The sequence below is a fragment of the Seriola lalandi genome, unplaced genomic scaffold (assembly GCF_002814215.2).
Source record: "Seriola lalandi dorsalis isolate HSWRI2012SDOR001 ecotype SW California unplaced genomic scaffold, Sedor1 jcf7180002054690, whole genome shotgun sequence".
NCBI lineage: Eukaryota > Metazoa > Chordata > Actinopteri > Carangiformes > Carangidae > Seriola > Seriola lalandi.
In genome coordinates, this window is record NW_019525243.1 from 809,335 (window position 1) to 821,980 (window position 12,646).

The following is a 12,646-nucleotide window of genomic DNA, read 5'->3' on the forward strand; positions in this document are numbered from 1 at the left end:
TCTTGGGTCCCTGAGAGAAATCTAACTGGGAGAGAAGATGTGGAGCAGAATGACTGAGGAGAGAGCTCCCTCTACTGGTGTTATATGCAAACGTAATAGTGTCAATAATAATGATTTTGACATAAAATGGTAAGTGGCAAGTGTACATAACGTACAATAAAGTACATTTGTAAAGTACAGGCTTTGTAAAGTACAAAGCCTCAAAGCAAAGCAAGGTAACAGCAAAGACGAGCGTCTCTAGAGAACTACTGTAGAACTATAGTAGAAAGACTGTGTCTGACATCATTCATCTACCTCACAGCTCTTACTGTTGTAATACATCATAAATGTAGTTAATGCATTTGAGGATGTAGGCTACACAATGAGCATGTTGACAGCCACGTTTGAGATCAATACAGTTTATTATAAAAGCAGTGTAATCCATCCCATTTACCAACAAGACTAACTCAGCGCATCATTGAATCAATTGAATATATTTAAATATACATATACATTTGAAGTCTGTGTGAAATTTACAAGAAAAGTATAAACTACAGATTTGAGGATCGTGATTTTTTTTTGTGTCACAAACTGTGAATTAAACAGAGAAAAACTGTGAACTGTGACTTTTGAAGGTGAAATGTCACTTCAAAAAAAGACCAAATACTGCCTCCCAGTGGGTAAATGTAGCATTGCCTGGAAAAAAAATCTACAGTTTTGATGGCAGACTTCAAAGAGACTTTGAAGAGAGGCTGTTTCCTCCTATCTTCAGGTGATAGTTGACAAGGTGGCAGCATGACTGAATCTTATGACCACAGCTGAATGTGACATTGTAAATAAACATTCTCCGTGGATTGTCCTTTTATTGCGTCACATTTGACAAGTCTTTGCTCTGTGGTGTTTCACTGTGCGAGAACAGGGACAGGTTTGGCTAATTGAAAGGTTTTGTTTTTGGGTAGATGTTTGTAGACATGAACCAATATGAAACTGCAGGGCAGATGATGATAACTGTTTATTATCTGTTTCTTGTGACGGATTCAATAACCGTTAATACAGTATCTTGCTTGAGATGATTACTGTATGGCTCATTGTGATGACAAAATTGCTTAGTATTACACATGGAAAACAAAGTGACTATTGGGTCATGTCCAGAAAAGTGAACTCAGTTTATGAGACATCTGTTCTTGGCAGTGCTGTATATTTCCATATTTGCAACTCTGCACACTAGTCTGGCCATGAAAGTACCAAAAGTGCATTCAGCACACCCCCTCATTCACTGGACAGGATGCATTTCACTATGATCTGCACAACATCACTCACAAAACTCACAAAAATAGAACCAAAGAGGCAAAATCCCAGTTCAGACTTGGGTTTCAAGTGGCGTCTCTATTCCGTAGTCATGCTCCACATTATGGGACAAAATGATTGGCTAAAATTCCATTAATGGAACAACAACAGTTTAATTTTCTTGCTTATTGGCAAACTGAAACATTGCACATCCTTATATTATTCCAGTGTGACATAATCCATCAAAACTGCCATGATTAAGTTTTTGATCAAAAAAGGTCCCAAAGCATGAGGGACATTTATTTATTGCAAAATGAGGAAGCAAAGACATTCACAAAAAAAAACAAAAAACTATGAGGCACTGGAGGGTAAAATGCACAGATACCATTAAACCAAAATGTCCTCTGCATACCTTCTGGAAAAACTTTGAGACCTTCTCAGAGAGAAAAACACCACAACCATGTATTGATTTTTTTCTAAAACCTTAGACTGTTCCTCTGACTATAAAAGATATAGGCTCTACTACAACAACAAACTCCCAATAAGCATCTTTGACCCTATTGAAAAACACAACCAGCTCAGAGGGACATATTTCCAAGTCCTCCCCCGCAGATATTTTCCTCCCTGAAAAACAAACTTATAATCTACATCTAAGTTGTATCCTTTTTTGAAAGAAAACTGTTCTCACCTGGCGTTTTGACCCTATAGTGATCTTCCATGACCCTTTAGTAACCGTAAGGTGGCCTCTGGTGTGATGGCTGTCCCCTCAACAGGGTGAAGACGACACCTGATCATAGTCGGGGCATTTGAGGAGAGCAGGGTAGCTGGCACTCATTTGCAGTGAAGCTTCACTGGAGATGTCTGAGGGACTTCGTCCGCGTGACCAAGCCTCTGGGTGGAGGAACTGGCCTGAGTGGTCGGAGCAGTTGCTGAGACGAGGGCGGTAGAAACTGGGGTGGCGAGGCTGGTAGATTTCCTCTGCTGTGTAGCGCTTCATGAACAAGTAGACAGACATGACGCCTGCACTCTGCAGTGAAGAAGAGACTTAAATCAAGCCAAAATATCAAATATATGAAAGGATAAGTTCATAAATGCTTTGACGCAAAGAAAATAATCTCTGGATTTTACTGTGTTCAGTCAGTTACTTTGGTTGTACAACATCACAGTAAATGCATCTTACAATCCAATTTCACAAATCACTTCTCGTTTAAACAGGTCTCTAAATGTTTTTTGTGAGAATATTCACTGGAAGTTATAGTATGTGATTATTTCTCTATCTTTATGCTGGTAAGAACATTCAATGATTTGTTGCAGTTCCTCTCTGCGGCCACATGTAGGCAGTGAATACTAATGACTCTAAATATAGTCAAGTCAACTCTATCAAGTGTCAAAGGAGACACAATAACAATCTTACGCTTCTGGAAAAACAAAAAAAGAAATAAGAAATTGCTGTTTCGAAATATTCTGCCGACTTCTAGCTAAATCCTGACGAAAATTTAAATCAAGGTTGACAAGACATTCAAAAAGGGAAGCTGTATCCTAAACTACTACTACACACTAAAAAGCAGGTTTTGAGTTATGTATGTTCACACATAAAGTGATGAAGGAAAGGTAGTAGACTCAAATCTGTTATTATACAGACTAAAAACCCTTTGATTTTTGAGTGCAGTGTTGTTTCACAAAGGAAATAGAGCAGCTGTTCACAGCTGGAGAAAATATAAACCTAGTTGAGGATGAAAGCTTTCTGGCTCTCTTAAGTTAAAGATTGATTAACGTGTAGTGCCAAGCTTTTTGTGCCTTTTCCTGTCAGCTGGAAACAGTCAAGTATGTTGTTCTCTTGCATACTAAGTGCAAAGCACTATACTACAAAGATTAGCATATAAAATAATACTGTATAAACTTAGTATCAAGTTGAGACTCAGCAATAGTGTTTATTGCATGACTGTTGGTGGACCTCATTGTACATGCCAATCTAAACCAAACTGGAAAAAAAAAACTAATCAACTAATTGATTAATCATCTAATTGTTGCAGCTCTGCTGACTATTAAAGTTTATAGTAAATTTTAGTTATGACAGATGTTGAGTGAAATATTTTGTGCTGATAGCACAGCTGTACTGAACAGCTGTCATTTGTGTTAATGGTTTGTTGCTCACCTCAGTGAGCAGGAAGGAGATGGCAGCGAAGGCGAAGGACCAGCCGTATTTGTAGGTAAAATAGGCCTCGCTGCTTTTAGTCCTGTTCAGCATTTCATCATTTATACTGGAAATATAGAGCACCAGGCCCACCACCAGCGCTAAACCTGAGACACAGAGAGTAGAGTAGAAAAGGTCTGGGTTTTAAAAGACAGAAGATGAAAATACAAAACGTGTCAAGACATAAGAACAGGAGGATGATCGGTGTACCTGAGAGGATAAAGAAGATTCCAGAGACAAAGGCCAGGATGGTGCGGTGTGGCCGAACATGCCCGATGTTGCTAAGGACAAAACCGATGAACATGAAGAAAAGGCTGACCAGAGGGAATGGAGTGGCTGAGCGGATCATCTCTGAAGAGGAAGAGACAGTGGAGAATGAAAGCTTTTGTTTTTTGGGTTTTTTTTCTTTCCTCATTTTCTATGATTTAAATCCTTATGTTGAAGTGAGGTTTTAACATAGGCCCTAGACAGGTTTCTTACCTCACCTGCAAATACGATTAATAAAAAAAACTTTATACTATGTATTTGTAATGTTTTATGTGTGTAAATCAAAGCAAAGCAAAGCTGCTTTTGACCCCCAACATAGCCAGAGAAGCAATGTGATATTTCTGGTCATAAATCAACATAATGAAATTACTATGTATAATTCACAAAAAGGCAAAAAGAGAGAGTGCATATGCTCATAGACAGATGAGCTTTGTAGTATTTAATTTGATCTCACAGAGAAATTAAGTGATGTTTTTTAGATCTAGCCTCATTAAAATGAAGCTGTTTCACTTTGTCATGTTTGATAGAAAAGTATTTACAGTAACTCTAGCTAAAACACATCTGTTGGTCAAACAGTGACTCTTGAAATAAAAATGAAATGCAGACACTTGATCATCATCTGTGGATTGATCCCTCAGTAAGGCTTTGACATTGAGGTGAATTGTTTGTGAAGAGGCAGTAAGTATTCTGAAGAGGAGCAGGGCAGAGACATGAGAGCCCAGATGACTCAGACTCTCTGTCTGGGTACACTCAGATTTCTGAACAAAACCTTATTGGAAAACGACAGTATTATGGATAAAATGCCTCAGCTGTTCATGTGAATAACCTCAAGGGGAATCTTGAGTTATCAAGCCTGAGGTTGGTGTTGGAGGTTTCTGCTGTTGTTACTCACTGAGCACGTTGACTGTGGACTCTGACGTCAACTGGACGTTCATGGGCATGATGTACTCGATGGTAAAGCACCGACCAGACTCATCACCTGAAGAGGGAATCAGAGATGTAGAGACAAATAGACAAAGAGACAAGGTGAAAAAGATATTACATGAAGAAAGAGTCGTGCAGCTTCGCTTTTCATCTCTGTCCTGAGAGTAACATACTCCCGTCCATATTATCTGAGGAATACTGAACATTAATTCACTCCTAAAAACACACACATATCCCTATGAAATAAATTAATAATTTTAAATTAATAAAAATAAATTTAACAGCTAAGTAAAACAGGTTGTGGACTCAAACACCCAACTCATAGACAAAACTGTTAGAAAACAGCAAAAGATTTCTGGCCAAAACAGGCAGACATGAAGTCCAAAAAGGCAGACAATGGGTTATTACAGGGCAGATGGGAAGAAAAGATCGGCCACTACAGCTGAGATGCGACAATAGATGAACCAACAGGTTACAATGGCTAAAGGTCAGGTATATATACTGAGGAGCTGATGACGGAATTGGGAGAGAAGTACAGGAGATATTAGTGACTTGCAGACTGAAGGTAAAAAAGGCGGGAAAAAGAGACTGATACCACTTGCATGCAATGCAGAGTATGTAGCTGGAGGCAAATAAGCATATTGCACAAAATATTTGATGGAATTAGGATTTGAATTAATTAAATGACAATTGTTGCAACAACACCAAAAAGTAAAATCTACTTTAGTAAATTTGCTGTGTCCATGAAGTTAGTATCCAAATTATTGACAATTAACGGCTTAGAGCTTGGTAATTTCAGCATAGATCTGTTCATTTTCAACCTGAGTGGAGATCTGATCAACTACAAGGTCCCCCCCCCATCCTGGATTTCCTTCATGATGCCTATTCCCCTTATATTTAGTCATCAATTTTTTTTCAACAGTAAGTGTGAGTCACATCACATCCTGCAAATACAGCTACACAGCTGTATTTATCACTTCAGCATCACACACACACACACTGTCACATACAGAACACCAGCTGGCGTCATCCACCAGCTAACTCTGTGGCACGACGATCGTGACATCTGTCTCTGAAGACTTGTAGGTGCAAGATTGTTTGTGTGTGTGTGTGTGTGTGTGTGTGTGTGTGTGTGTGTGCATGCGCGCGTGTGTGTGTGTGTTTGTGTGTGTGCGTGTTTGTGTTTGTGTGTGTAAGTGTGTGTAGAATTATATTGCAGGACTGATTGTACTGCATCAGGGAAGGAATACAGACACATTTTCTTTCTTTCTGTTGCTCTTTCTCTCACTTCACCCATTGTATGCTATACTTACAATCTCTCTCTCACACACACATACACACACACACACACACACACACACACACACACACACACACACACACTGATGAAGTAATTGTGAACGCCATTCTGTGTGAATGTCAAATCTGGCTGATACAGTGATGATATGTCAGTGTGACAGCATCAGCTCCCTGCTGCTGCCAGATTTAGATTCTGCACAGTATAAATTAATTTCTTTGAATAGGACTATTCCACTTTAAAATTTAATGCCACTGTCTGTGCCACAATCCTGATTTACACACGATTACTTTATTAGCTATCAAATTGCAGGAGCACAGAGAAATCAATCCCAAATCTTGGAACATTTTGGAACCCTCAATCTTGCCACTAACCGGCCAGGAAGCAGACTCTCCAGAGGCCCGAGTGCAGTGAGGCCTTGATGTCAGTGCTCTGGTTTAGAGGCATAATGACGCCTTCCTCCAGGTACAGCCAGTAGTCGGTGCTGACTGCCACTCCCAGGAGCCCCAGGCCACTGATTGCAAAGACACTGCTCAGCAACGTCAGGGCCTTCCTGCTGCACGCGCTCATGGCGACAGCGGGGGGAGCTTCCAGCAATCAAAAATAAAAAAGTCCCAGGAAAAGTCTGGAGGAGAAAATGGAAAGAGGTAGAATTACTGGTAAAACTTAAGAGGAGGTTGGACATGGAGACCCAAAGTGTTGTTACTTAAATAAATACATACTTAAGACATTATAAAATAATATTGCTGGTCATTTACTGCAGTAGTTTTTTATTTAAAAGTGTCCCTTTTTCAAAGTTGGTTTTAATTTTTCATAAATAAAAACCTCAAATTTGTTATAATGTCATCAATGTCTTTACGGTTTCTTCTAATCATGACAATCAGGTCAGAGCCAGATATGTGATTGGATGTTGTTTTGTTCTGAATGAACAGAAGACCAGTCACGTAGCATAACAGACAAAAATTGTGATGAAAACAGACTGAAAAAAGCCATGGGAAGTCCCTTTTTAGACCCTTTATCAGCAATATTCTGCTCCTGAATTTACCAGAGAAACTCATGTAAAAACAACCCCAACAATGTCAGTGTTTTACGCAATCACCTCATGAAGGACACTCTCAGGACCTTGAAGGTGTGTATGTGTGCGTGCAAGTGCTTTGTGAGCTCAACTGAAGAAAAGGCAAAGGAGGAGAGGTACAGTAGGTGGGTGAGAGGATGAGAGACAGTGAGGACGATAAGGGAGTGAGCTTCATCTCCTTCTCCTGTCCACATAATATGTCAGAGTGCATTTTGAGATTTGGGAAGTCAGATCTACTCGTCATGATGAGCAGCATATGAAATGTCAGGGCAGCTGGGTAACTGGAGGAATCAATAATGTCTTTGTTTGGTTGTCTTGCAGCTAAATTCAATCCAAATCTAACTTTGTTTGACTCCATCACAAAATAATCTTCATGTCTCATTTTCAGGTTCAGTTTTCGACTCACAGAAAGAAAGTACCATGTAAATTTGTTTTGGTATTTTTAATCTTTATGTAGTAAAGATCCCTATTTTCTTTGATTCTCGTCTTCCTTTCTTCACCTACCTCACTTCCTTTCTTATTTTTATCACTGATTGGCTCTTGTTTTCTCACCCTCTACCCCTCATTTACCTGATAGAGTTCACCTGGGCACTACAAGATTATTTATTGGCTTCACTCCACTCTTTTTTCACCTTCACATGGGGTGGCAGTTTCTGGTAAGAAGTTTGTTACTCTTTAGTTCCTATCATTTGTATGTTGGTCTCAGAGAACCTTCTTAATCCTTATTTCTTTAATTAGTATATAATGACACTATTTTGATTTGTTGTGCTCATTTTAATCTTTATTCTTTATTATCCTTTCAGAACCCGCAACCCATGTGTGTCTTCGTTCTTTTCATGTTCAACTATGAGAATGAAACCTTTTGTTGGATTGGATACATGGCTTGGATATATGCCCATGGTGATAGTGAATCAATTCTGAACTTCCTACTTAACACTTTAACTTTCTCTAAAATGAAAGTTTTTATATTCACAATAAATTTTAATTCAGTCCATGGTACTGCAAAATCTGTCCAACCTGCTATAAAAAGAATAATGAAGTTTGAGCTGATAATAAGCCCATTTGAGCCTCCAGACTGAGGAGCATTAAACATGTTGTGATGTAACACTCTGAATACAAATGCTCACATTATTGGAAATCCAAGACTGGGTTTTGACATTTTACGGCCATGAATCCAGCAGCCTTCGAAACGGTTGGATATTCATAAAAGCAAGTCAGAGTGTGGATTTGTCAGGCTGATCATATGGTATAAGACATAATCTGCAGTGACAGGGTAATGATTTAGGTCCTGTTCACGACACATGTGAATGATCTATGGACTGTGATGGAGGGAGGACTGTCCAGGAGAGACTCATTGTCACCTGATGATTGGCTCACTTTGCAAGGGCTGAACTATAATTAATTAGGGTTACTTCTAGTTGTTTTTCATGAGTTGACTGTTTATTAAATTTTTGCACATTTTTTAAAATGGACATATTGCACTCTACCAGCAGGTATCTCGAGCAACATGAAATCTTTCTCTGTTGGCCTTTCAACAACTTGAACTTAACCTGTTTAGAGACCTTGGCAGTGCTTAGGGGGGTAAAGTATTATTCAGATAAACACTCAAAAATATCAGCTTGTCCCTGATCAAGGAAAATCACCTGACTTTGAAGTGGTCCATATGTCCAAGTTGTATTAAAACTGGTACTTTCCATATTCAGTTCCTTGAATTTCTTATCATTATTAGCTGTATTATTTTTATTAGATAATGACAGAGCTGGCTGGGCTGGCACTGAGAACACTGAGATTACATGGCAGTATTATTTTGAATAAAAATGATGTCCTGAAGAAATTTGTCTAAAATCTGCTTTACTAAACACTACAGATAAAAGGGGAAAGAAAAAAAAAAAAGGCAACATGACATTGAAAATAATTTGATTTCATGTAGCCTAATATGTGCAGATGGCTTTGACTCTCTTTGAATCAGTCATCAAATGATTATCAAGTAATTGTTAACGTAGAAACCCAGTAAGATAAAAACAAACTGTGCTACCACACGACTAGAGAGATATATAATATATATAGTGTGTATGTGTGTATATATATATATATATATATATATATTTTATGTATGTGTGTGTGTGTGTGTATGTATGTATGTGTGTGTATATATATATATAAATGTGTTTATGTATATATATATATATAAATGTGTTTATGTATATATATATATGTATGTATATATATATGTATGTATGTGTGTATATATATATATATGTATGTATGTATGTGTGTATATATATATATATATATATATATATATATATGTAGTCATGTAATCAGTCATGATTTAATTCTGTCTCATGCAGCATATAGTAGCCTTCCTCCAATGCAATTTTCCCGAAGGCAACTTGTGACTGTCATTGACGAATGGTTTTCACTATAGCACGTCAATGTCTGCCCTGAGGATACAATGTGTCCTTGCGACTGTATCATGTCTTGTGGCAGTTTGCAGTAGGCTATCATACAAATAATATTAGGCAAATAAATATTAACTATAGTCTATATGTACTGTATACATGTGTATACACAAATGTAGCCTGTAACAGTATTGTGCACAAAGGACTGTGGTATTATACTAGCCTACTAAAGAGAAATAGAACTGCGACCAAATCAAAACGTCAAGTCTCAACAAGCATCATACTGATCAGTGAAACACATCGCAATCTAAGTCCATATAAATAGAAGCAGGAGGAATAGAAGGAATTCAACATTTTTTTATATATTTTTTTAAATCATAAAATATAATATGCAAATAAAGTCATTCAAATACGTTATTTTACGACGGTGAGTCCATCAGACTTACACGCTGTTTTTTCGCACCTGTTTGATGTGTCCTGTCTCAGCTCGCTGAGTTTCCTGCACTTGCAGCAATGATCTCCTGCAGTGACAGGGAGAGAAAGTCTGTCGATTGGAAATCAAACGGTGCTCCGTCGATTTGGTCACAAATTCCTTCCGAAAACTGTAAAGTGAAGCCCAACGATGCAGCGGCGCGTCAGTGCAACTCTTCAATTGAAGAAAAAGAGTCAGACGCCTCGTGCTGCTCTGCTGCTTGATTTCAGCTGTTAAATGCAAGTATTGGGAGAGAAGGGGAGGGAAGGACGTAAGGAGAGAGACAGAGAGGGGAGAAGGGGGGGGGGGGACTTGTACTTCTATCTTTATGAGGAACAGTTTGAGCGTGTTACTGTTTTTTTTATTTATATAGCTTCTGTATACTAGAGAGAGAGAGAGATCATTGATCATAATTATAATAATGATAATATTGTCCCCACATAGGAGTACAAGTGTGTGTGTGTGTGTGTGAGAGAGAGAGAGAGAGAGAGAGAGAGAGAATTCTGTGGTCATCTCATTATGAGGTATCATTCGAAGTTCTAATCTCTATGACGAAAGCCACTCTAGAACCTCAGCGTGTATACATACTGGAGGAACCACCTGTCAGACACACGGCGGATCTGGTTAGAGATACATTTCGAAGTTTTTCCTCTTAATAACTGTCATGATATAGATTTGTGGATTGGCTTAAGTTTTGCAAAATCAAATTGGCAAGGTCTTGCCAGCAGGAAGACGTTGTTTTACACAGCTACCATCTAGTCGGATCATAAAAACGTTTTTTACCAAGTGGAAATAACACAAAAAGCAGGAGAAGGAGCAGGAAAATAGGTCACAGAGGAAAATACTGCTATATCGTTGACTTTGACTGCCCTGCAAAGTAGATTCTTAAAACTTGCAAAATCATGGATCTAAAAGGTAAGGATCGACTTACATAGTGTCTTGCCATTCTCCTTTTTTCTGTCTAACACAACACAAGCGCGCGCACACACGCACACGCACGCACGCACATACGCAAACACATACAACTGTTTGATCTGCAAAAACTTTGAACCAACTTTGCAACCCCTATACTAACTAACTAACTAACATTTTTATACCTTTATTATATTATGACATTTCTTATGACATTTTCATGCCTTACTATACTATGACATTTTTATGGCATTTTTATTCCTTACTATACTATGACATTTTTATGACCTTTTTATACCTTACTATACTATGACATTTTTATGACATTTTCATACCTTACTATGATATTTTTAATGCCTTACTATACTATGACATTTTTATACCTTATTATACTATGACATTTTTTAAGACATTCTCATGCCTTTCTATGACATTTTTATGCCTTACCATACTACCACATATTTATGGCATTTTTATGCCTTAGTATACTATGACATTTTTATGACATTTTTAATGCCTTATTATACTATGACATTTTTATACCTTAGTATACTATGACATTTTTTATGACATTTTTACCTAACTATACAATGATATTTTTATGGCATTTTTATTTCTTACTATGCTATGACATTTTTTGACATTTTAAACCTAACTATACTATGACATGTTTATGGCATTTTTATACCTTACTATACTATGACATTTTTATACTTTATTATACTTTGACATTTCTTATGACATTGTCATGCCTTTCTATGATATTTTTATGCCTTATCATACTACGACATTTTTATGACATTTTTATGGCATTTTTATACCTTACTATACTATGACATTTTTATGACATTTTTATACCTTACTATAGTTTGATATTTTTTATGGCATTTTTAATCCTTCCTATACCATGGCGTTTTTATGACATTTTTAATGCCTTATTATACTATGACATTTTTATACCTTAGTATACTATGACATTTTTATGACATTTTTATACCTTATTATACTATGACATTTTTATACCTTACCATATTATGACTTTTTTTACCTTATTATACAATTACATTTTTTATGACATTTTAATGCCTTTCTATACTATGACATACATTTTTATGCCTTACCATTCTATCAAATTTTTATGGCATTTTTATGCTTTACTATACTATGACATTTTTATGGCATTTTTATGCCTTACTATAATATGACATTTTTTTTACTTTTTTAATGCCTTACTATAGTATGACAATTTTTATGGCATTTTTGTGCCTTACTATACTATTACATTTTCATGACATTTTCACGCCTTTCTATACTATGACATACATTTTTATGCCTTACCATACTATTATATTTTTATGGCATTTTTATACCTAACTATACTATGACATTTTTATGACATTTTTATACCTTACTATATTTTGATATTTTTTATGGCATTTTTAATCCTTCCTTTACCATGGCATTTTTATGACATTTTTAATGCCTTATTATACTATGACATTTTTATACCTTACTATACTATGACATTTTTATGACATTTTTATACCTTATTATACTATGACATTTTTATACCTTAGTATACTATGACTTTTTTTTACCTTACTATACAATGATATTTTCATGGCATTTTATTCCTTCCTGTACCATGACATTTTTATGACATTTTTAATGCCTTACTATACTATGACATTTCTACGATATTTTTATACCTTAGTATACTATGACATTTTTATGGTATTTTTATGCCTTACTATACTATGACATTTTTTATGACATTTTTATACCTTATTATATTATTATATTTTTATGACATTTTCATGCCTTTCTATTCTGTCAT

General features: G+C 36.6%; 1 protein-coding gene across 1 annotated transcript; it reads right to left on the reverse strand.

Moving 5' to 3' along the window:
- Window positions 1-740: 740 nt before the first annotated feature.
- cacng5b (calcium channel, voltage-dependent, gamma subunit 5b) lies at window positions 741-10,100 on the reverse strand. The gene is made up of 6 exons (XM_023423263.2): window positions 9,889-10,100; window positions 6,323-6,573; window positions 4,620-4,706; window positions 3,671-3,811; window positions 3,422-3,567; window positions 741-2,293 (listed from the first exon to the last, which is right to left on the reverse strand). Exons 2-6 carry the CDS (start codon window positions 6,516-6,518, stop codon window positions 2,033-2,035), a joined length of 831 nt encoding a protein of 276 aa, XP_023279031.1. The 5' UTR covers window positions 6,519-6,573; window positions 9,889-10,100; the 3' UTR covers window positions 741-2,032.
- Between the last annotated feature and the right edge of the window lie 2,546 nt (window positions 10,101-12,646).